Source organism: Aulonocara stuartgranti (genome assembly GCF_965226115.1).
Source record: "Aulonocara stuartgranti genome assembly, chromosome: 11".
NCBI lineage: Eukaryota > Metazoa > Chordata > Actinopteri > Cichliformes > Cichlidae > Aulonocara > Aulonocara stuartgranti.
Window position 1 is genome coordinate 22,030,899 of NC_138947.1, and position 24,938 is coordinate 22,055,836.

A 24,938-nucleotide genomic window follows, 5' to 3' on the forward strand; every position below is an offset into this window, starting at 1 on the left:
TTAAGCTGTAGCCTCATGTTCAATGGTTAGATATGAGCGTGGTATCATGTTCCCTGAAACCGCTTTAACCGCATGTTTAGTCTGGAAGACACCTGTCAGCTTATCACGCTGAGCTTCACCTCTCAGTTAGCCTGCCATCCAATTATTGTTGAGCGTGCAGGATTTCCCCATCATCCAGTGATGATTTTAACCACCTTATTTGCTTCATTTCTCACTGCTGTCTCTACAGTTTATGCTGCACAGAGCTTTGCTCCTTCACCTGGTCTGTGAAACTCCAAGGGGATCTCTGATTGGTTGCTATTTATAAGACTTTGTCCCTAAACACTTTGATTTAATCTGCAGGGTTGGAAAAGCCTCTGTGTTCATGCCACTAAGTATCTATGTACTTATTTAAAAGGTGGACGGTACGCAAAGCAAATGGTGCCAGGCAGCTAGTTTTTTCCAAATTCTCCGGTGGAACCGGAGTACCACATTTAAACAGGGAGATGTAAGAGTCTGAGTTTTGTGACTTGCATTGTCAAGGTGTTGTTTTCAGGTGTTGTTGTGCCTGTGTTAAACTGCAGTAAGAGTATTGGTTAGGATAGCATTTAATTAATTGGTGATAGAATTGATACTTTTGCTTCGTCATGCACTCTATCATGCTCGATTCTCACAGAAAACATTCTGAGCGGTAACATAATGATCCACTGTGTGTATACTGAGACAGAGAAGCCTGTGAAGCCCGGCTTAGGGCAAGTTCAGAGACCGTGCTTCAACCTGGATTGGATGACAAATCAGCCGTACATAACCAGAGAAGAACTAGCAGGAAATCAATGTGTCTGTCCACCTATCCTACATCAATACAGTGTCTCATTTGCTCACCATATGCCTGTTGTTTTTGCTGTCTTTCTCTCCTTCTTGTTCTTTCCCTTTCCCCCCCCTCTCATCCTCTCTCTATTTTCTCGCTCTCTCTGCAGTGTGGTTCTTTGAAAGCACACTGCAGACAGCATCTCTATTTTAAGGACACCTTTGTTTCTCTGCTTTGTATTCAAATGATCAGGCTCGCAGGCAGAAGGATGCAACTCTGGAGACGGGAGGGATGGAGGGAGAGGAGGGAGAAGAGGTGGCGAGTTGGCTTTTGGAGTCAGGTTTCCCTTAGAGGAGATCTTTACGGGCCGATAACAAATGGAGGAATGCACAGTTAATACCCCTAAAGCGGGTCACATGACCTTTGGGCTCAATTACCTCTAGTTTGGGTGGTCAGGAGAGAGAATAATGCTCATCTACAGCGCGTGTGTCACATACCGTAAACGCACAATATGACACTTCATGAGCAGCGTGTCTTTGTAGTGATACGGCAGCGTTACCATCCCAAACGGCCAAACTAGACTGTACATCCCAGCGTGAGTGAGTGTAGCCAGTGACACATTTCTGTCTGTCTGGGGCATTTGGTTTGCAGGAGTTTTTGCCATGGTTCATCTAAAGCGTAAACAAAGGCATCACACATAAATTCTGGATCTCTCACACACTTGTTAATAGCAAATTACCTCCGTAAAGTAGCACTCAGATTTTGGTATTGGAATGAGAGACAAGTGCAAGTGTTTGCTCAATGCTGGCACTTTGTTTCTAAGCAGCGTGCAAGTGTTGACACACTCATCTTGACATCTTAATTCTTCCTACCACGTGTTTACAGTACAGTGAAGCTATGTTTCTTTAGCTCTCTAGGGTTTTCAGCTGGAAAGACGAGATGAACGCAGGGAAAGCAGCACGATGATTATGCACGTTTGTTCTCATTAAACCTTCAGTATATCCATATTCCATCTGTCTTGTGTTATCAGACTGGATATGATTTCATCAAGCAAAAACGACAAGCTTTCCAGTTGAAAACTTACAGTATAGTGAGATAAAAACATATCAGGGCAGGTAGATGCTTTATTTGATGCTCTGGTTTGGTTTAAATACAATCTGAATACATTTCTTTACTTTCAGCGCAACGGTGGTCAAATATTTCTGTATTTATTCATTGTGACAATTGTTTTTCACCTTGTTAGTGTGCAAGGAGTGCGGCCGATTGGCAGCCTGTCCCAAGGTCTCGCCCTATGATAACTTTACCCTCCCTCGGACCTTAAATTGGATACGCTGAAGCTGGATGGACTGATGGATGTTTGTGGGCATCATTCAGTTTCCAGGTTTTGGAAAGGTGGTTTGTGGCATTTGATCGCAGATGTTGAGGATGGGGTGCAATGCTGACAGCGTTAATGCTCACGGAGCTGGGAAAATTAAAAATCTCATCACTGTCATTCATAATTGCTTAAGGGAAAAGTAAAAACTTATAACACTTTTCTGCATCTGTACATGTTCATGACTCCACAAAGAAAACGTGCAGTTTGACTTTTTGTTTCGATTTCTGTGCGTGATTGACTAACTGTTTCATTCAGACCGGGGGCATTGGTCTCAAGACACAGAGGCTGAATATTGTAAATGCATTTGACAGCCTTTTAAAGTTGGTCTCAGATGGCAAATGGATCATTGAGGACAGGTTGTAGGCACTTTATGAAAACACGAAATGACCACATGCGAGAGCCTTCTCTCTCTCTCTGTCCCTGCCTTTCTCCTACGCATTTGCACATTCTGTTCTTCTCTGTCTTGTTATTCTGCGTCTCGCACTCTTTCCTTCTCTCTCCATAACACACACCTCCACTTTCAGAGAAATAAACACACAAACAGACGGGTTGTGGCACACGGCGTTTGTATATAAGCGCATCGGGTCTGGAGGCTGACGAGGCGTTGATGCGTCAGGAGAGGCTCTGCTGACAGGCCACTAATGCAGCGTGGCACCAAGCAGAATGGTCAGCAGGGCCTCGCAGTGGAGGAGGGAGAGTAAACTGTAAACCGACACTTAGACTGAATGGAGTTGTTTGTCACTGTGGGTAGCAATTACTTGGCCTGGGCTAGCTTTGAGTAAACTCCCTGATCAGAAGAATGCCCTTCTGCCAACCGAGCAACAGGAAGGTGGGGACCGAGGTTTGCTGTGTTGATACTTTCTGTAGGCCAACTGTCATGTTTGAACACACTCAGGGTGAGCGTCCACCTGTTGACTCTTCCCCCGTGTCTGTGTTTGTGTAGGCCTCAGTAAAAGCACGAGCAGCTCCAGCATGGCGGCGTGAATTAACAAAATAACCCCTTACTTAGATGTGCAGATAAAGCTTGATGCCGGGTCACGCACCAAGCAGCCAGCGCTAAGTCGTACCTGTTGCAGCTTCACACAGGATGCAGTACAGCAGCTGCAAAAAGAGGAACTAGCACCGGCTTTTCCATCGCTGGGGAGCAATCCACTTGGGTGACTTCATCGAGAAAAATAGATCGATTCAGCAAAAACAAAAGTAACCGCACCAAGGGATCGCTGTCACAAGATAAAAAATCGCTTGATGTGGGAATCTATAAACGCAATCAGGGTGCTCTTTGACTATAGCATATTTCCCCCCTCATTGTTGGGTAATCTGAGAACTTTCTAACCTTTTTATACAGGTAACCTGCCAAGAGATTCAGGTGGATGCTTTTCACGTGCTCGTCACATGGCTTTAATACCAAGAGCTGCATCTTTGTCCCCTTTCCTTTCAATTAACTGGACACCTTCATCTCATCGCAGGTTTGCCTCGAGCCAACACTTTTCAGTTCGCACCACAACTAAGAGAGCAAATTTAAAGCAGCCAAGTGTGAACGGCGGGTACGGTGGGCTGCGTGGGAGACTGTGCACTGTGATCTTGACATCTACGCATCACTGAAACTTGCGAGCGCTGGGAGGACAGCTTTTGAAAATGTCAGTTCCTCTTTCTATATTTATCTGCTCAAGCTAACCCCTCCCTCCCTCCCTCCACAATGCTTTGTCACTCTTGTATGTCATTTGCATGCTGCAAGTTATGCATTCAGATGTGTGGCACTGAGCTGTCCGAAGACAGGTTTTGTTTCTTTTTTTCCGTTTGTTTCACTTCTGTTACAGTAACTCCCCATTCAGCTGCAATGCGTTTGCTCACTTTGAAGTTGTTACATGTCAGAAGACCCTTTTTGCCTTTGAAGTGTGAGTCAAAATGATCTCAGAAGACTTTTACTAATACTGTGCAGATATATAATAACCGGGTTTAGCCGTTACACTAGAAATTGCAAATGATATATTGCCTCTATATATGGTAACACTTACCAATGAGCACCAAGCTACTTTCCATAATCACTACCCTCTGCAGCCATGCGGACGCGATTTCCTGGTAGCTGTCCTCACAATATAAAGCTTACTTTGTCAGATATATAGACACTGGCACTTAATGATGCTACAGCAGCGTGGTAAAGAAAAAGATAATGAGTATGCTGTGCGTGGCTAAAGTTTACCTTCTTTTGTTTCTCAGAAAAGTTAGAGGAATAGCCAGCAAGAAAGGGATTTAGCATTATATTATTTAATATTTAGATTATTTGTTTAAAAAATAAAATGCAGAGGTGCTGAGTGGAAAAAAAAAAGGCTATGAATGCTTTGCAGGGTCACATATCACATCTGCTCTGGGTATGTATCGATCGGCATTAACAAAAGACTTGCATGTTCAACTCCATTAGCTGGCCGCTTGGTTCCCTTTCTGTAACTGGTCATTATAAGATCAATGGGGTTTTTTGATACTTTGGATTTGTAAATTTGGCTTTGCTACACTATATGGACAAAAGTACAGCTATTAATCTTTGAAGTCAGGTGTTTTCAGTCCCATCGCCACTGAGTGTCTTTACAAACATTTGTGAAAGGATAGGTCAATCTAAAGAGCTCATTGGATTCAATTCAGTTCATTGGTGGCATAAAACTGATCATTTTCTTCAAGTTTTCTTTAGATGTTGAAATGATTACAGTGTCGTCTGCATACCTCAGGTTATTAATTAGGCGCCACTGACCACAATTCCTGGCTTCATTCAATCTTGCACATGATGTGCTCGCTGTACAGAGAAAATAGGCCAGGTGGCAGCACACACCCTTGCCGTACACCTCTTCTGATGTTGACAAATTCTCCAATTTCATTGTTGCTTCTGATTGCCGGACTTTGTTCCTAGTAAAACTTCTCCATAATTCTGAGGTCTTTTCCATCATCGTTCAAAGCTAATAATAACTTGATCAAATGTTTATGGCTTCACATAATCAAAACACAAGTACAGATCTTTTTGGACTTGAGTTGCTATTTCTGCAAGAGTTCTCAATATTTATATAGCGTTTGTTGTTCTTTTGCCATCGTCCAGAGCTCCTCTGGCATTAACATCAGAACAGAAACTGAGTGCAGGGAGCTTCATGGCGTGACTTTCATGCTCCTATAGGTGGAGCAGCACTTCTGTCAATACAGTTTATTTCCTTAATCCTGTTGAATGCCAACAAGCAGGTACCCTCGGGAAAAACATGTCCAAAATAGTTATGCTGACAGTTTGTTTTAGATTTATGGATATTTTTCATCGATCAGATATTTATTGATTTAAACCACACATTTATTTTGCTGCTTCAGGCGACATTAGCAGCCACTGGTGGAAGGCACACAAATCTCCAATCTTCCATCGTCTGGAAAATAGTACCAAATGTGCTAAAATGTAGCAATTTCACGTTTTCAGGAAGTGCCTACAACCTGACCTCGACATCCGAATATCATCTCGACATCGCATCAGCATCTTAGTTTGCGATGGATGGATGGATGGACATTTAGAAATGGATGTTGCATTTTAAACTTTGGGTATCACATTAACTGCTGGAGCCTTTGCATGTGGAGTTTCTCCAGGTACAGTTTCCTTTGCTTCCCTCCAGCTTAATGACATGCAGGTTACTTTCGCTGCATGCAGCCCTGAATGTCAGAGCAGTGAACAGGGCAGGCAGCAGATTATCGTCACAAAGCATGTATAACATTATTTAACTCAGGTTAATTGAAGATTCTAAATCGGCCATACGCGTGGATGTAAGCCTGAATGACTGTGCTGCTCTATAATGAGCCAGTGTTCGTTGCCCAGGAGGTACCCAACCCCTGGCCCATCATCAGCTGGGAAAGGTTTAACTCCCCTGCCACCTTAGTGGGATAAGCAGTTCAGAGAATGGATGCATGTTTACACTAAGCCAAGGGATTGTCCAGCAATCCTTTTTCCTTTTAAAATGACTCCATTTGACCTCAGCTGAGCAGTGCTCACTGTTTATTGGAGTCCTACAGTCAGGAGTATAACCTGACGTGTGGCCTGTCAGAGATATTGCTGTGATTAAACTTGTCATACAAAGTTTATATTCTGAAGTGGAGGCTGAGCATGAAACAGTGACACAGTCAGAGTGTATTTTTTTGATTAATGACCAGATTTAGTGGTTTAGTTCTCAAAAGGCACTCTTCTTCTTTGTTTTGTTTTTTTGTCTTCCAAATATAAACAAACAGGTAGATCAACACCGAGCCACTGCAGCTTTTGTAGACTAGGTACGCTCCCTCTTTAAATGACTCTTATTTCTATCATAATACCACAGCTTTATGGACAGAGGGGTTCAGTTTACTGGAAGACCACAAGTCTGAAATAATCTGCCCGTGGAACAGAGAGAACCCTCTCTACATACTACCGTGTTTGCCCACTTTACTGCCTATGTCTGCAGTTTATGAGGTGAAAGTCCAAAAATATGCCATCTGTATGGTTGTCTGTAAATGCGCAAACCACTCATTTGGTCTAAATTATAGTCTGTGGCCGATTCAAAACGGCACAGTGTTTCTTATAATACAATGTTTGCATTTTAGGTGTTTCTTGTCCCTGCATTATGTTATATATGAAGGTGTCTGCAGTACACATGAAGCTGCCTCGTGTGACCGTACCACAGGGGAGCCTTTGTTTCCATTTACTGTAAATGAGCGCAGCTTTGCATACTGTAAGTCTTGCTTGCTTTGGGCCAGTGGGTAGTATACAGTTACCATTTATTATAGCCTAATGAAAGCTTTATGTCCCACCTTCACAGTTGCTGCACTTCCCATTTTAATTTACTTTTCAAAATATGATCTGTCCTGTTCTCCTTAAGCCATCCTAGCTTTCTTTCTTGCTCCAAATCCGACTGTTTATCTGCTGCTCGTTCCCTGGCCTCACTAATCATTAGGTCTGCGTAAAGCGACTTCCCTGTCAATCACTGCCATAGTGGCAGTTTTGTTCCCAGGCGTCAGCCTCCACCCCCGACATCCCCACCTTCCCGTCAGAAGTCTTCAGTCTTAGGAACAGAGGACAAAGGGATGACGGATGGGTGAAGGTCCCTCACAGGGAAGTACAGTATAGAAGGTGCGTGCTGTAAATGGTGACAATGAGCACATTCAGGGAGACACAATACAGTGCCTCGGCCAGCAGCCTGTGAGAGTAGCCCAGCATCAGGCTAGCACAGTCCCCTTACAGCAGTCAGCCGCACAGAGCCAGGGGTAATCACCAAGTCCTGAACAAAACTGCTATTGAATGCGACCAAATAAAACAAGAGAGGAAACACGAACCAGAGGAGGAAGAATGGGGAGACATGTGGACAATCCAGCCGTGGTGCATGTGGAAGAGGTGACGTAAGCAAAAAAAAACGTGAAGAGGGGAATAAAAAGATGGTGTGTGGCAGAGAAGGTTGAAAAGAGAAGCATGAAAAGAAATATGGAGAGCAATTAGAGCTGGAGACAATCCTCTTTTTCCAGGCGGTGAATCCCAACCAGGTCAGCACGTGTTGCTGGCCTGCATGGATCCATGTTCTCTCTGCCTGCCTTCTGATCAGCGGGCCAGCCATCCGCTCGTTCTGTGTGCCGGCTCGACGCCGTGCGAGTGTGTTTATTTTAGAGTGTGTGACTCACACTTCCTGTGCTCTGCCAGTGAGGCAAAGCTCTGTGGAACAGCAGGACCTCCGTTCATTCTAAATTCTCTCTTTCTCTTTCTGTTTCTCTCTCCCTCGTGTTGCACTGCTGATAGGCCTAGCCCGAGTTCTGCGTAATGCGGGGGCTTGCTTGAATGGATGCCACTCTGGAATTCATTTACAGATGCGGCACAGTGGCACTCTGGCTGGAACTGGAAGGTTTACGTAAACGAGACACGTCCATGTCAGCAAAAGATTTGTCACTTAGGAACGAAGGCTGCTGCTGTGGCACAGTTGCCACTACAATAAGATAAGTTTGTAGATAAGGAGGCGATAATTGCAAGGAATCGCCTCCAGGGTTCTGCGTTGAAGGGAAAACCCCGTGCAAGACCTGTTTGTAATCCTGTCTGTCGAGGTGTGCCACAGCCGCGCAATGTGACGAGTTAAAGAAACAGCAGCCGACGATCCTGTCCTGATCGTGTAAGCCGGAGGGTTTTGGTTTCACTGTGACGGTTCTGTTGGCACTAAGAAATGTGGCAATTAATGATGTTACTGCAATGAGGCGATTTTTTTTTTTCAGATGCTCTGTGAGTGTGAGTCGCCTTTACTTTCTTCTCGCCACATCTTTTTCCTCCTCCCTTTGCATTTGTACAGTGGAAACATTCATTTAGTGTCTTTCTCGCTCCCTCTTTCTCCATCTCTCCTTTTTTGCTTCACCCCAAGCCTCTCCCTCTCTCCCTCTCTCTCTCTCCGTCTCTCACTGCAATACACCCACTCAAACAGTCATATCCGCTCTCACTCTCTGGCTCTCCCAGCTTGTCTCACAGTGCCTGTGAAGCGTCTCTAAGGGGGAAGACCAGACTGCTCTGTCAGGTAATCTAAACTCTGTCTGTTTCTTTCCCTCTCACGCTCTCTCTCTTTCTCTATTTGCACCCCACTCACCCTATCCTTTTCTTCCAGCCTTCCTCTCTTATTTTGATCCATCTAATCCATTTAATCTTCCTCGTTTCACCTTCTCTTTCCCTCATCATTACTTTAGTGTACTTGTTAGCCACAGCAAACAGGCTAGTTAGTTATTAAGAGTCACATTGTTGGTTATTGTGTTTGAAATATTTTTTATTGAAATTTAAAAGTTTAGTTTCTTATTTTTGAGTAGTCAATAACCAGAAGAGTTTTTTTTTTTAGTTGAAGGATTCAAGTAGTTGTCAATAAGTCTTTTTCTGTGGTTTCTCATTAAGCAAATTACAGTATGCAGACATTACGATACAACTTACAGATTTAGTTAATGTCAGAGTCTCCCTCACCATCTGAGTCTCTGAGGAAGTTTTGTGGAAAAGTGGATGTAAGTGTAGGTTGTCGCCAATTAAAGGTGAAGACTTCTGAGTCAAATTCTGGGTTATAATTCAAACTAAGTCGCTACAAAAGAAACAGATGATTTAAATCCGAGAAGGTGTCAGCCATAAATAAAACAATGCAAACCTGGCAGCCTGCAATTAGCCCAAGTTGTAGTCAGTTAATTGTTGTGGTTGATTTTTGTGAGCAGAGCGGCAGATTTTGTGCTGCCAGAGATGTAATTCAAACACGGAGGTGTGCATTACCCAGCTGAGCTCTCCCTTGTTTGATTTAAAGACCGGTATTGACCTGCAGTTCGCTGGCTTGTGTTTAATCAAAATGAACACGGCGACAGTTTGTGAACTGCCAGTCTTGTTGAAGCCCTGCGAAATCCTTCTTTACACCCAGAGGTACGGCGATCCCAGCGCGTCCCGCAAAGAGCTCAGCGAGGGAGGGAGTGAGTGAGTGAGGACTCTGGTATGTGGTGTTTTGTCAGACAGCGTTTTCCTTACCACGCGGCTGACAGCGCTGATATCCCTTGGCGAGTGTGATTTTCAGCATCCGTGGGTTTTTTTCCCCCTCTTGTCTATCAAATCAAACTATTCCTGCCTACGTTTCAGACTATTGTAGCATTTTGGGTCCAAGTTTGATCGACAGTTTTTGGCGATGATGGCAGGGGTATTAGGACTTTTCTCATTTTCCAGTTACCTTACAATTTTAGGAATGCAGTAAAACGTCTGTGAATGCTGAAAATGATCAATTATTGGTTCAAGCTGTCATTAAAAAGAGGTGGGTCAGGGGTGGGAGGGGTGGAGTTAGATGTCAAGGGTCATGCCAACTTGTCAGTGCGTGCACAGGCCAAGCAGTACCTCTCCTCACTTCCTGCTGCCAGTGTGCGTCTGTAGTCAGAGAGGATGCTGGGAGATAAATTTAGACCTCCAGCTCCCTCTCCATCTGCCATTGCTCAGAGTAGGCTGGTTTCCATGGGAACCTGCACCAGGCTGCTGCCAGTAAGAAAGAATGGGATGGGGTGAGATCTGTGTGTTTGTGTGTTTGAAGGGTATGACAGCAGATTTTTTTTAGACAGCACGTAAAAAGGTTTATTAGTTATCAGAGTGCAAAGTATTCCTATGCATTAATCTTATCCGTCATAACCAGCTACATGAATATGTCAGAGTCTCGATGAGGATATGACGAAGGAACACAAAACCCTCCTCGTGGGTCAAGTTTGAACTTTTGACAAAGCTCCTGTGGTGGTTATTGAGCTAAGTGACGGATATACTGAAAGTCAGAATGAAAGTTAGTTGCGTTGTTGTACATGTTAATCGAAACCAGTACAGGGAAAAAAAAAAAGTAATTAACAGCCAAACATATTATTTTGCAGATATTTAGCGTTATTTGAAAGACAAGTTATCTGAAATAATGTTTTTCTCTGGAATTTTAGCATTTACTTATATATAGATAAAAAAAAAGGTAAAGCTGCAATGTGTAACCACAGCTAAGTACATGCATTTTCTGGTGAGGGTTTTACAGTTTTAGAAGTATAACTGCTGGGCAGAGATGATGAGTGGAGACAGGGTGTGACGGTGTGTTACAGCACGTGTGTGTGTGTGTGTGTGTGTGTGTGTGTGTGTGTGTGTGTGTGAAAGAGATGGAGTGTGAGCTCTTCCGTGTGTCAGGGCTCCCTTGGGTACCTGCAGTAACGTCTGTTTCTGCTGACAAAGCCCCTTTTGCACGCACACACACGCACACACTCTGCACTTGTTGCTCACTCATTCTGCCCTCTCGTCTTTTTGAGCTGGTTGGTTATCGCATTTTTGGAGCAGATATAAAAAACTAGTTCACGCCACAAATCTCTGAATGCACCATAAGGCTGCTACAATGGTTCAGGACAGATGAAATCTTTTTTTTTTTTTTGGGGGGTGGGGTTTGATCTGACATCACCGATAAAAAGAATATAACACTGTATGACAGCTGCGCTGGCAACTTCCTGCTCGCACCTCAGTCTAGAAATAGAGCAAAGATCGACCTTGCTTCACCCTCATCAGTATGATACAAGGTCTTAATGTGATCTTTTTTTTTTGTTAAGTACACTAGTGTATGTATTAGAATCATGAGGAAGGAAAACCCCTCATCAAACTACAGGAGGATCGGTTGACGGGGGTAGGTCACCTCGGGGCGCTGCGGCTGATTGGTCGGTCAGATCTGTCAGAGTGGATTTGGGGCTACTAAGTATTATAAGGCATTGCTGTGAGGAGGCTAGTGCTGTTCACTGTATGTACTCTGTAAGCGGAAGAGTCTGTGCGTCTGTGTGTGTGTGTGTTAGGGTTTAATGTCACCTAGACTTTTGCATTCCTTTCCCTCGTCTTCCTGGGAAGGCCTTAACTGTGTGCTTCCCCATTCAAACCTGGCAGTCTAGACTGCCATGAATAATGTAAGCAGTGCTCTTCCCAACCTTAAAGCCTTCTAATTGCCCTGTTTAAGGGCTGCATCAACAGCTATGCTTGGGATCATTAAAATTACACCCTGATAGCCGACTACATGAAGAGAGACATTTATTACGGCAGGGTTAAGGAAGGCTATTTGTCTGCTTTTCTCATGCTCACTGCACAGAATCGTCCTTCTACACACTTTCTTTTTAACTGTCTGTCTGGCTACATTTTTCCTTGTCCTTTTCTTTCTCTCTTTTCTTTAACCCACTATATTTGTTTGTCATTTTTCTTTTCTTAAGCGTGTCGGTATTTACCCTTCAGTCTGTCAACTCTTCATTTACTCACAATCTAACTCATTTTAATTTGGGCCTGGGGAGTAATGTGTCCCCATGACTTAACACACAAAAGCTATTGCTGAACCCTAGACAAAGTCCTCGCGTAAAACTGAGAATATGGAAGCCAGAAAAGTGAAGATGGAGAATTTTAATGCTGTTTTGGTTTGTTATGTCGTGTAATTGCTGAGTGTTGATGGTGAAAGTCTGCTGTAATCAAAGCACTAGTCTGCTTAGAGAAACACACACTGTACAGATAGATGATGGGCCCTTAGCAGATGTGTGGAAACGTGGAAATGGAGCTGAGAATCTGGCGAGCTTTTTTTCCAGGAGGAAGAGTGATTCACTTTCTTTTTATTCCACTTTAAACTGGCTCTAATGAAGGCTGACTGTGCTGTGTTTTTCTAGACATATGGAGAGAGTAAAAGCGTAGCTCGTTATAAAGAACTGTCATTGCTGCCTTGCCACCCCTTGCACCTTAAGCCGCAGTCTTCTGCAGGGTCTGTTTATTCAGCCACTGGATCACTGATTCAGTCTTTTCTCTCTTCCTCATTCCTCAGCTCTCTCCTTCCTAGTACTTTATATGCATGTATAATAGGAAATAGGTACATTTTCACCCCCTTTCAGTCGGTATCTGTGCGGCACGTTAGGTGCATGCTGTCTGCACTGTTGCAGAGGTCTGCAGCTGTGAAGTGAACACACGTGGTGTTCTCCTTCAATGAGCAGTGAAGCGCAGATTCCGACACAGGGAGCTGTAAGCACTATCAGCGTCTTAGATGGTGACTGATACTCTGGACGTGACTGTGCTGGGACTGTAAGCAGTTGGGCACGGCTGCTCAGCAATAATGTTATGATTGACCCAATCCATTCCCACAGTGTGTTTTGATTGGCTTTGGTACAAGAATCCCGTGTCTTGAGTTGAGATGGAGTGCAGGCTTGGCAGTAAGTGGGGAAATATTGCAGTACATACATCTTGATAAAATATGAAATTTCATCATAGCGTCATCTCTGACTCTCTGATGAGCTATACTTGGCTCCTCATAAACACAGCTTTTTAGTAGTGTAAGTGTGAAAGAGCAGATGAAAGGTCTTACAGGACCGTGTCACTGTAGACTCTGTGTGAAGACACTACTCATAAACACTGCACCCTGGTGGCAGTGTAGTGCGAGAGGCTAACACTGACACCCAGCTGCTGTCAAGTTCTTCTTCTCCACTAGAAAACAACCCCCTTCATTTACACCCTTGAGCTTCGGTGCCAGATCAGATATGCAAGGACTATATTTCGAACATTTGTTTTGACTCTTTGCCCTGACACTGCGGTCTCCTTTTCTGGTGCCTGTAGTTTGGATGTTGACTTTCTGGCCTCGGGCTCCTCAGACTCCTGCCCAGTAAGCAGGCCGTCAGTTAGATATGATTGTGATTCCACTGTTTGGAGTAGAAGTCTTAATTTCTAATTTGTCACAGTCTAAGGAACTCAAGAGCTGTGCACACACCTTGGGGTTGTGTGCATACATCAGATGAGCACATGCTCAGTTTCCCATGTAGAACAGCTTGACCTTGCATTTTAATATAGATTTGCAGTACCCACTATCTTAATAAGAGTTTAAGTGAGGACAGATGAGAGCAATAACTTATTGATGCACTTACCTTGTCAGTGTCGTCATGACAACACTGACCCAATTCAGTAGCAAGAAAGGTAGCCCAATTTCTCATAATATGATATGTGGAAGTATATTTTAATATGACATTTGCTAATAAGACACCAATGATTTTGACCTTCCCCTTTATCGGTGTAACTCTTTTGGTTTTTAAAAGCACACTAAGTCTTCCTCACAGGGCCCACTGTGTTTTCTGTTTCTAAATATGATCTGTTGATTTCTTACTTTTGACTGCAGTCAAAACAGCAGGACCTTAATTGCTACTTTGTCTTGTTTTGTTGGTTTTATTTAGAGGAACTTTGCTGGAAAGTGAAGAAGGGAAATGTTATGTTTACAGTATTTTCACATGGACCTTTTTTGAAAGAAATCTGCTTGATGATTGATTAATTTTCCTTTTTCTCATTCAGTGCTTTCATTGCTTCCTTTGCTTTTTCTGTTTCTCTAGACCCATTTAAAAGACGAACAACTAACAGTCTTGCCAACGAACAAAAAAGATGCAAAAAAGACCTTGGGAGGACTTTTAAAATGGCTGAGGCTAGATAGAAGCAGAGCTGCTTTGAACGGAGAAATGATCCATGTTTACCTGCATCCATGTGGCTCCAGGGCACCTTTTAATGATGCCTCATTTTGTCCTCTTGCATAACTTTTGGCCCACTCTGAAAAAGGTGCTCCATTTTGATTTACAACTTAGTCTGTCAATGTTCCTATGCCTCTGACCTCTCTGCTGCCATGCGGTTAGACCAATGAGGCTCCGAGAGCCTTTCGTTACGAGTCTGTGAGGTCTCCTCCCCACTCTATGGAGGCTGAGCCCAGCCATCCGGCTGATGGGGAGCGCTCTGGAAGGCAAGCGCAACAGCATGTGACATCTGAATCTTCATTGGGCTCTTGTCCACCTCAGCAACCCCAGCAGCCTTCTAATCCTCGTCCTGTACACAGAGCCTTGGGCCGCCTACAAAACCGCCAACCCAAGCGCACTGACCTGCTTCGGTTACAGCAGCAGCAAGCAGTAGCATGGCAGCGTTCAGATACCCCAGGTCCCTCAGGAGGCAGCTTCTTCTCTACAAGCTCCTCGTCAACCTTATCCCTCCCCTCTACGTCCTCCACCCAGGGTGAGCATGCTCACGGCGTTCCAACTCACTCCAGTCAACAGGGCCTAGAAGGGGTTAGCTCACCTAGGAAAGGGGAGAAGAAACCACAAAAACCAGGGAAATATGTGTGCACTTACTGTGGCCGTCCATGTGCCAAGCCAAGCGTTCTTCAGAAACACATACGATCACATACAGGAGAAAGACCCTACCCATGTGCGCCCTGTGGGTTTTCCTTTAAGACCAAGAGCAACTTATACAAACACCGCAAGTCCCATGCCCATCGTATTAAAGCGGGTCTGGCATCCAGTCGAGATGAGCCCAGTTTGAGTGGTGCAGAAGGCAGTGGCGCTGGAGAAGACCCTGAGGAACACACAGAGGGAGAAAGCACTGAGTCTGAGGACGAGACTGGCCAGCACAGAAAATCCTCTAAAGAGATGCTGGGGCAGCATAGGAAAGGAGGTAAGGAGCGCCTGAGAAGCTCAGAGGAGAGCCAGAGGCCTGAAGACTCCCACGCTGTCAAGCAAAGACTTGCACTGAGGCTTAGTGAGAGAAAACGTGGGCCCATGGCTTCTCCAGATGACCCACCCTCTTCCCTCTCCACATCATCTTCTTCTATTGGGCCTGGCAGTAAAGGCAGCACAGAGTCGGGCTACTTCTCCGGTTCAGGCAGTACTGACATATGCCAAGTTAGCCCTCCTAGTTCCAGTGCCAAAACCTACGCAGAAATTATTTTAGGGAAATATGGAAGGCTGGGAGGGCAGCAGCGGAGTCCCCACCAGCAGCAGCCTCATCCCTCACATTCCTCACCCTCAGGAACCGAGGAGAAGAACATCTCCTTCGCCGTACCCAAAACCCAAGTAATAGAACACATTACCAAGCTCATCACTATCAATGAAGCAGTAGTAGACACGAGTGAGATTGACAGCGTTAAGCCTCGACGCTCCTCCCTGTCACGGAAGAGCAGCATGGAGTCACCCAAATTTACTGCCCCCAAAGACCCCTATGCCTTTGATCCCAAAGGAGAAGCCGCAGGCCCCAGTGGTTTGAGGCACATCCATAATCCTGACGCTGATCCACCGGGTACGCAGGACCAGTCAGCAGTGCCTCTGCTTAGAAGCCACTCAATGCCAATATCAACCAGCCAAGGAGAGCCCTTTGTCTCTGGCACCATGTCACCCAGAGGTTACCGCCTCTGCCAATCTTTTGATGAGCAGCAAGCAGTGGTCGCAGAGATGAGGATCGGCCATGCGCAGCGTATGCTCAAGCGCCAGCCTGCCATAGAGGTTCCCCTGGGAGCCGAGTCAATGTTGGAGGAGCCCAGTCCCACCACATCCTCCTCCTCCTCAACAAGAGGCACCGAACTACCCAGACAGCCACAGCAACAACAACAACAGCAAAAGAGTCCCGCCGTGTTTGAATGTGGAACATGTGGGGCCCGCTTTCAAGAGAGTGAAGTCTTCGAGGCCCACAGAAGCATCTGCCCAGGGCAGGAGCAAGAGAGCAGGGATGCAAGCAAAGCGTGCAGTGTAGATCGCCCGCTGATGATGCACCATAAGTTTCGAGCGTTAGCCATGGCTGTGAGGAAGCGGAGGAAAGAGGAGAGTCTGGAGGAGGATCCTCCCAGTCCTGGATCTGTAGCTGTGTCTGGCAGCTCTGGAGGCCTCATTCCAGTACCACGCAGACCAGAGCAGAAGCAGGCCCTCTCAGGTTTGTCTCTCATACATACAAAATATGGTTTTTTTTAGCTAAAATCATTATGTTAAGTTGCATAATCGATACAGCTATTCTCTTGAAGACCTTTTCTATGCCATTTTAGCATCTGAGACATGCAGATTATCATATACCTAAAAGTTAAAGCAATGAATATCTAAAACTACATCACTGTCTTAACATAGTTAAACAGAAAGCGGGAAAAACTACTACCATGTAACCCGTAGCACTGTACAGTAGATGGGAATAGAATCCACAAAATGCTAAGTTGCATCACTCAAAAGCACAATACTGATGCCCTATAATGGGAGCTAATTTTTCTACTGTTTGTGTCTAGGTGTTTCCTTACAGACTGAACCAAACCAACAGCAGCAGCAGGACAGGAAGGGTGTGTCTGTCATCCAACACACTAGCTCTTTTGAGAAGCAAGAGAGTATATCTATGGAAAGTCAAGATCCAGACCTCAGAGAGAGTCAGCAAACACAACCTGAGCCAAAACCATCACCCTCTACATCTCGCCTCATCCGCCAGCCAAATATTCAAGTGCCGGAGATACTTGTTACTGTGGAGCCCGATGCTGAAATGCCACCTGTGTCACCCCCGCTGACAGCATCCTCATCAAAGGTAAATGTACCTTTTTGAATTATGTTTTTTTTTCTTGCTTGTTTACAGTCTTCATACAATGCATTTGTCCAAGTTAGCATCATTACCATTGACTTAAATACTAAATTTATAAAAAAATGTATCTGTCCTAGGAGGCAGAGAGAGTAGAGGAGTTCCACTGGCCTCAACGAAGTCAGACATTGGCCCAGCTCCCTGCAGAGAAGCTGCCACCAAAGAAGAAAAGACTCAGGCTGGCAGAAGCTGCCCAGTCCTCTGGAGAGTCCAGCTTTGAGTCTATGTCTTTGCCTCGCAGCCCCAGTCAAGAAAGCAACATTTCAAACTTTTCTGTTTCTTTTGAGGATGTAGCACAATCAGAGCAAGCTGCCCGAGCTCCCAGTAGCCAAAGTTCCCAGATGTTGATGGTGCCATCTGCTTCTCACCAACACCACCAAAGCCACAAGGAGATGAGGCGCTCAGCCTCAGAGCAGGCCCCAGCTAGTCCACAACAAACGGAGCAGATCCCAGAGATCAGAAGTAAGTCCTTTGACTATGGATCCCTGTCTCCTCAGCAGTCTGCATCCTCCTGGAAGGAAAGGAGAAAGTGTCTTCTAGTGAAGCATGCTCCATTAGGGGAACCAGAACAGGAAGTAGGAGGCAGAACTAGTCAGCTGCCCAGAGCAGAGAGTCCGCAACCTGGTCCTTCCTACTCTAATCTTTCTCCTCTGTACTCCACTGGAGTAAGCTCCCAGTTTAGCCTCGATGCCACTGGAAAGGCTTTGCAGCTGTTACAGCCACAAATTTCTTTATCCTCTCAGGAGGTGCTTCCTTTGCACCCCAGAGGGCATCAAGCATTTCCCCCAGGGTCTTTGTCCCAGCTCCTCCCGGTCACCACAGCCATATCGGAAGTACTATCCACCCAAATCATTCAAAGAGCATTTCTACAGTCACACACAGAATCCCCGCCTGTACAGATACATCCAGTACAAATCCACATGGCTGAAAGGTTGGGAATACCCCTCCATCAGCTTCCTCCCCCTTTTCCTCGCCATTTTTCTTCCAGGAATACATCGAGCCAGGCCATGTACTTGCCCGTTCCTCCAAGATTTACCACACACATTTCTTCTCCTCAAACTACAGAAAGCAGACCCCCCATTTCTTCTGTGTCTTCTTCACTGACTCAGGAGTCCCTTGTGACAATCTCCTACCACCACCCGAGGCCGGTCATCGCCACATGCCTGGCACAGCTTGCACCAGTAGTGTCTCTCGTGGTGCCAGTACGCCTCCAGACTCATATACCCACATATGCCAGTGCAATGTATACCACACTTTCCCAGATTCTGGTTTCCACCCGCTCACAGGAACCAGTTTCTTGCACGGCTATGGTCATCATGGGCCAGGTGGAACGGGAGACACTGCAAAGGAGCTACTTGAAAGTCCCCTCTCCAGATGTCAAGAGCCTTCTTCCTCTGTCTCTGTCATCAGAGCTGGCCTCAGGATCTGGAGATGGATACGGTCCACTAGGGGCAGGAGGAAGTAAGCGCATGCTGTCCCCTGCAGCCAGTCTTGAGCTCAGCACAGAAGCCCAGCGTCACCAGAAAAGAGTTAAAGAGGAGGAAGAAGAGGAGGAAGAGGAGGAGGGCCACCATAAGGAAGAAGAGGAGGAGGGCCGTGTGGAACCAAAGGTAGTACAGGAAGAAGAAAGGAAGGCAACTGGGAAAAAGCTGGAAAAGGAAAAGAAGAAATCGGATACATTAGAAGTAACGAGTGTGGATGTGCATGGGCAGCCAGAAGACCAGCCAAGGAAAAATGACAGGGAAGAAAAGGTGGAAGAGAAGGAAACAACTGAGAAGATCACCCAAAAAAAGGAAGCTGTGTCAGCTGTGGAGGTGGGCGCAAGCGCATCTTCGTTCCCCAGCCTCCACACTTCAACCTCAGTCAACTGGTGCTACCAGAAGTATGTTAAACCCAACCCATCTGCCCAGAGGGACCCCCGCACTTCAGTTTATTCAACCTGGAGCGTCAGCGCTCACAACCCCAACTTGCCAGGCATCAGCACAAAGGTCGCCCTGTCTCTGCTCTGCTCTAAACAGAAGCACACTTCTGAGATTTATACCATGGCTACGGCCCCTACTCCAGCCGAAGTCAAAGTGGCCCCTGAAAACAGCAGGACGCCGCATGTGTCAGAGGTAAACATAAACACAATAAACATACATTTCCACTTAAATGTTGACCATGTTTAATTTGCTTACATCAGAACATTTCACAGTCTGTTTTTCTCTTGAATACTTCTACATCTTAGAAGTCAAAGCTCTGCGGTCTTCATCTCTTTAGGTTGCTAGCATAGTAGCATACTAGCATAGTAGCATACTATGCTAGTATTTTCTAACATGGTCACCAATTGTGCCATTAGAAAAACATAATGATAAACAACTGGAATTATACTGAATCTTGCTTTAACAGCACTTAACATTTTATTATAAGTTGTTTTGAATTTTTTTCCCATGTGTGTCTTGAGTGTAGGTACATGCCACCCCACCCAGCACCCTCACTGAAGTAAAGGAACAGCAGCAGCCTGAAAAGAAGGAAGAAAATAAAGAGATGCGAGAAGTGGAGAGACCATCCACCTCCAAGCAGAGCGAGCCTTCTCGGGTTTGCATCTTTGAAGGAGGGTAAGAATTGTTTAATTCTATAGTTTCAAAATATGGCAGCTCCTCATTACACTTCTTCATAAACCAATGCCCGCTGACTGCAAAACAGCCTATGGAGAGCTGACAAGAGTGCATGGAGAAAATACAATAACAGATGGGAGGCCACGAGTCCAGAGGGACTTCATTTGTACCTGTAGCCAAGCTTTTTCCTCTCACTGCTGGCACGAATGTCTGTGTTTTAGAGGTGTTAATTTGGAGAGCTAGCAGCGTCTGTGTGTGTATGTGTGGGTTTGTGTGTGTGAGAGGGCGGAAAAGGTTGTCTCCAACTTTGTGAGGCTCTCATTAATATTTTTATGGCTATAAAAAGTCACACGGAGGCACAGTATGAAGCAGTCTGCAAGCAGTCAGAGTCACAGTCGAGGCTGTCATATTTGTCTACAGACCAGATCAGGATAACACATAAATGCTTTCCACAAATGTCTGAGTGATTTTTCCTCCAGCACCAAGTGCTTTATTCCCGAGGTTTGAGTATTCCGAGCTAAAGTTTCCCCATTAAATGTATCTGATTAAATCTTTATTTTATGATTTCCTCCTGTTTGTCCACTAAGCCTTTCATGGTTTGACTCGTTCCTTACACTCCTATTCAGCTTTCAGGTCCCCCCAGTCAGCTGATGACCGTCCCTCGGTCTAGATTTAAACTCAGAGGAGTCTGGGAATTTTCTGTGTTTGCCCCCAAACTGTGCAGTCAAATCTGCTCCCTCCACTGAGATTTTGAAAGCTAGACTTAAAACTTGTTTTTACGTAATGTCATTCGAGTCTGCCTACTTGCTCACTGTGTCTCCCGTGCCTTTTTTGACTGTGACTGCATGTTTAGCACCCACTATATCTCATATCTATGTACTTCTTATCTATTCCCTTGTTGTTTTCTGTACAGCACTTTGAAAAACGTGGGTTTTTTTAAAATTTGAATTGAGTGGAAAAGAATAAAAGGAAGGTATACAATGTTGCCTTACGTGGATAATTTCCTATGATACTGGTTTTCTTTTTGGTTTGGTTTGGTTTTGGTAAATTTTCTATTTTTGAGTTTTTCTCTTCCAGAGTGTTAACACTTGGCACACCCTGCATTTCCTGCTTAGGTGCATGAATGTCAGGTGTAAAGAAGCTGTCCGTGTAACAGTAGATAAGGCACTGAACTTCAGGAAGTGCACTTTCATCCACAAAAAAACCCCAGAGGTGTTGCCCATTTCTCTCTGGCAGCTCTTCCAGTTTCACTTACCTGCACATTATTTTGTTTTCATTCCCTCCAAAACCTCCTCTGTGTCCTTCCTGTCTCTCATCCCTGCTCCTTGATGTTCTCCTGCGTTTCCACCATGCATGCAAATGGTCACAGCTACTCAATCTTGAAGAGAACAGAATGCTTTTCATCCCGACTCATTATCCCTGTCTCCCTTTTGTCAAGACTTTGAAATCATAGCTGTGTGCCACTCATTTCATTCTAGAAAGCAGTCTTTTATGAATATGTATCATGCAGCTTTGTTTATGTTCCAGTGGCTTGCCAGATTTTATCTGCTTCCAGGCTTCTCTGGAGTTTAATAGTACCACACTGTCATCTCAATAATCGATTTCAGGAAATGGGCAACAATAAATGCTTTTTACTAGTCATGGTGAAAGTCTGGGGAAGTTTATGTGGGCAGCAGCTGAACTGATTCAGTGAAAAACATGATTGTTTTCTTTGGTGCAAATGGTTAACCATGCATGTTTTGTTACACCCTGTAACACTTTACCCGTGCCCCTCAGACAGACTGAGGACAAAAATATTAGTTTATTCTGTTTCTTTCTGTTCAAATGAGGATTAAATATGTTTTAATCATCTTTAGTAGCTCCTTTTGGTTAGAAGCATTATTCTTCCCAGCATCCAACAAGGCTCTCATAAAGCTAAAACATGATTTTTGACTGAATGTACCGAGAGATATGCTGCTGATTTAATGCTAGATAACTGAAGTGAAGTTCTCTTACTTTACTTTTTTTTCTTTTCGGATATGTGGGTGGATATTTTTAGCAGTAGCAAGAAATACACGGCAGGTAAACAGTAGCCAGCTCCTGAATGAACACAACACATTCTCACTGTTGAGGCTATTTTACAGTTGTGTAACAATTTGTTATGATTTGCCGTTACTGGTTCTGTTATACAACGGGGAACATTCACAGCCTGGTGTCTCGTAGATGTCGTGACATCCTGTAATTAGACACAGTCGGCACAGATTGGATATTTACAATTCAGAATGATTTGTGAGTTTCCCCATGAGTAGTGGATTTTTCATAGAGGACAATTCATTCAGATATAAGACCTCTGTGCCACGCCGTGTCTACAAATAGCCTTTTGGTAAACATGAAGTTTGTGCATAAACAATGTTTTTTATAGAGTAGACCTAAATGTGTTGCTTGATTTTTATATGTAGTATCTATTTTAGGTTGGTGGCCATAGCCAGGCTTCCCTTCCCTCTCTTTAGCCGCTGATGTTGTTGGCAGGGCCACCCGTTCAGAGCAGAATAGCTGCTATTCTTTGCACCAGGGTGTAGTGGAGGGACTCAGTGCTGAAGGGGTTTTGGTGGGGCTTCCCCAACCTGCACCATAAAGAAAGCCTTGTTTCTCAGTTTTGTGTGTGTGTGTGTGTTTGTGCATGTATCTGTGCTGCAATCACTAACTTCCACAGTTATCTTTGTTATTATCACTGAATTTGCTCGCAGTGCAATGTGAAAGAAGAAAGAATGATGACTGCACTCTGCAGTAATCCTCCAAGTATCTTTGAGTGCATATTTTGGGCTTTGGGGTTTGCAGCTTTCATTATCACCTTCTGGGCTCCTAGCAGCTGTTTTCAGGGTTTAACTGAAAACTAGCTGGCGAACATAATGCTCTGTCTCTCAGATAAATCAAGAAATATGTGTATGTGTGTCTGGCTGTCTTATCTCATCCTATCTCGTCAAACATTCATCAGATCCACTTTAAACTTGGCAGGTGCGCTGCCGAGGACACGAGTAAGTGCAGTGCCAAATTTGAGGTTATCTGGATGAGCGGGTCTCATATTTTATCTGCGGTTTTCTATTACCTTTGTTTTCCTCAGGTTGGCCGTTCTGCTCTGTGCTGAATGGGTTGTCATTGTGAATACATTCGTTGCCCTGTTGCAATCTCAAGGCCCATACCGCAAAGCTAAAACATCACAACTAAGTGCCAAATCGACTTTAAAAGGTTAAAAAAATACACAGTCTGAAGTTTTTATGTTTTTTAAGTGTTAATGAACAACGATCAAAGCTGAATTATATTGACATAAAAATAAAAAAAGCTTTTTAAAATCACGCAGGAAGGAAAAACACACAAACTGAACGCTGAGCAGAAGGTTTGAAGATGGGTATTTCTTGCTGTGAGGCCACAGTCGTACTCCGGGTACTCCCACACCTCAACGACATGCAGTTAGTGGGGTTAGGTTAACTGCTGATTCTAATCTAACCCTTCTCATTCTAATATTTTTGCTAATAATTGTTTTCTGTTATGCTTTCACACCCTGCTTAGCGGACCTTTGTATATATTGTAGAAATGCCTGAACATTTGGACACAGTTTCAGAAAAAATGGCTCTCATCACTGATTACTTAGTCCCCAGTTGTTATGTAATGGCAAATAGTAAATGAATTGGTTCTTATATAGCGCTTTATGCAATATGCCTCATTCACTCATTCATTTCTTCCATGCTTAAGTGTTTTCTGTCTGTCAGAGTGTGACTGTCGAAGCAAACATCTAAACAAGTCGACTTCCTGTTTGATTATTTTGCATCTGCCTCGGTTGGTTCTGGTCTCAAGTTCACTTTATGAGTATTTATTAGCAGTAACACACACACACTCATTCAGTGAATGTATGCTTATAGTGGTGCTGTTTTCAGTACAGAAATAACCGGTCTTGTCGCTTTCACATCAAGCGACACATTCAGGGACTGCACCAGTTTAGAAGATAAAGAGGAAAATGTTTTTTCGAGATGAGACAGAGACATAAAATCAGAAAGAGGAGGTATTACTGGACTTAAATGTTATGTTGCCCTGCATCTGCTCACCATAACCGTGATAAATTTGCAAATGGGGTAATGTGAATGTTGTGCTTACAGCTTGTTCCGGTTTTCCTCAAGTGACCTAAAATCTAATAAATGCAGCTTTAAAATTGCTGTCTCTGATCTCTTACCTGTCTGTTTCTCATAGGTATAAGTCCAACGAGGAGTATGTTTACGTGAGAGGTCGCGGCAGGGGAAAGTACATATGCGGAGAGTGCGGCATCCGCTGCAAGAAGCCAAGCATGCTGAAAAAGCACATCAAAACGCACACCGATGTCCGTCCATACATTTGCAAACACTGCAACTTTGCCTTCAAAACCAAAGGTGAATGGAAACTTTGGGTTCTGTTTATTAAAACGTGATGAGCTCTTTGGTCCTAAATGTAAAAATGCTGTTTTTGCCCAGTGATCACATTATTGGCTGTGCTGCTAAAATGATCATCTCATTTGTCTTAAACTCTCTTTCTTTTTCTCTTCCTAGGAAACCTTACAAAACACATGAAGTCAAAGGCTCATGGGAAAAAATGCCAGGCAATGGGTGTATCTGAGTCATCATTGGATGAGCCGGAGAGCGAGGAAACAGGTACTTCAGGTGGTGGATGAATCTCACATACTTGCCTTCCCCCTGTGGAGAAATCTTGGTACACAGCTGGATGAACTCCTGCCTGTGAAGAATAGTAGCTGTTCAGCACTGACAGCTTATGCAACACGATGTTCTATTCTCCTCCCTCTGGCCTTGCATAAGAAATTTGAAAAAGTATAAGATAAATAAATGAAGAATACAGAACATGCCACAGCGTCCTGATGTTGTTGCAACAGTCTGGCTGCTGTAACCTGTCCTTAAGGATGAGTTCTTGGTATATAACGAAACAAAGCTGAGCCCTTTTGCCACAGCTGACACCTCCCCGTCAAAGCTGGAAAAAAAGCCTCAAAGCCTTCACGATCTCCTCCCTAACCTTCCTCTGCAACCCCTCCTCTCTCTCGCTGTCTCTTTCTTGCCAACAGACTACACTCATCACAGCCAAGGATGCGCCATTTAAACTGTCTTTCCATTCACAAGGCTGCTGAGATAGTTTGTGAATAGAGGCATGGCGCTTTTCAATTAAATTCCTTTTCATTCTCAGTCTATTTATAAAGTGCGTTTGAAGGGTGCCGGGTTTGGTTTGTCCTTTGCTTTGACTGTCCTCACGCTTTGTGCTTGTTCCTGTAAATCGCTGTTTTGTGAC

At 44.5% G+C, this 24,938-nt stretch overlaps 1 protein-coding gene across 4 annotated transcripts in view; it reads left to right on the forward strand.

Annotated features, from left to right (window-relative positions):
- The window catches only part of hivep3b (HIVEP zinc finger 3b), a 39,536-nt gene that overhangs the window by 11,210 nt on the left and 3,388 nt on the right, over window positions 1-24,938 (forward strand). For 2 of the 4 annotated variants that reach the window (XM_082552116.1, XM_082552113.1), the window contains exons 2-7: window positions 14,016-16,365; window positions 16,706-16,992; window positions 17,124-19,157; window positions 19,492-19,640; window positions 23,862-24,037; window positions 24,194-24,295. In XM_082552116.1, the coding sequence (XP_082408242.1) occupies window positions 14,367-16,365; window positions 16,706-16,992; window positions 17,124-19,157; window positions 19,492-19,640; window positions 23,862-24,037; window positions 24,194-24,295 (4,747 nt within the window). In that variant the 5' untranslated portion in view covers window positions 14,016-14,366. Of the gene's footprint in view, window positions 1-3,628; window positions 3,800-7,930; window positions 8,690-14,015; window positions 16,366-16,705; window positions 16,993-17,123; window positions 19,158-19,491; window positions 19,641-23,861; window positions 24,038-24,193; window positions 24,296-24,938 lie in introns of those variants that run through there. The other 2 variants (XM_082552114.1, XM_082552115.1) reach the window with 2 other exon arrangements.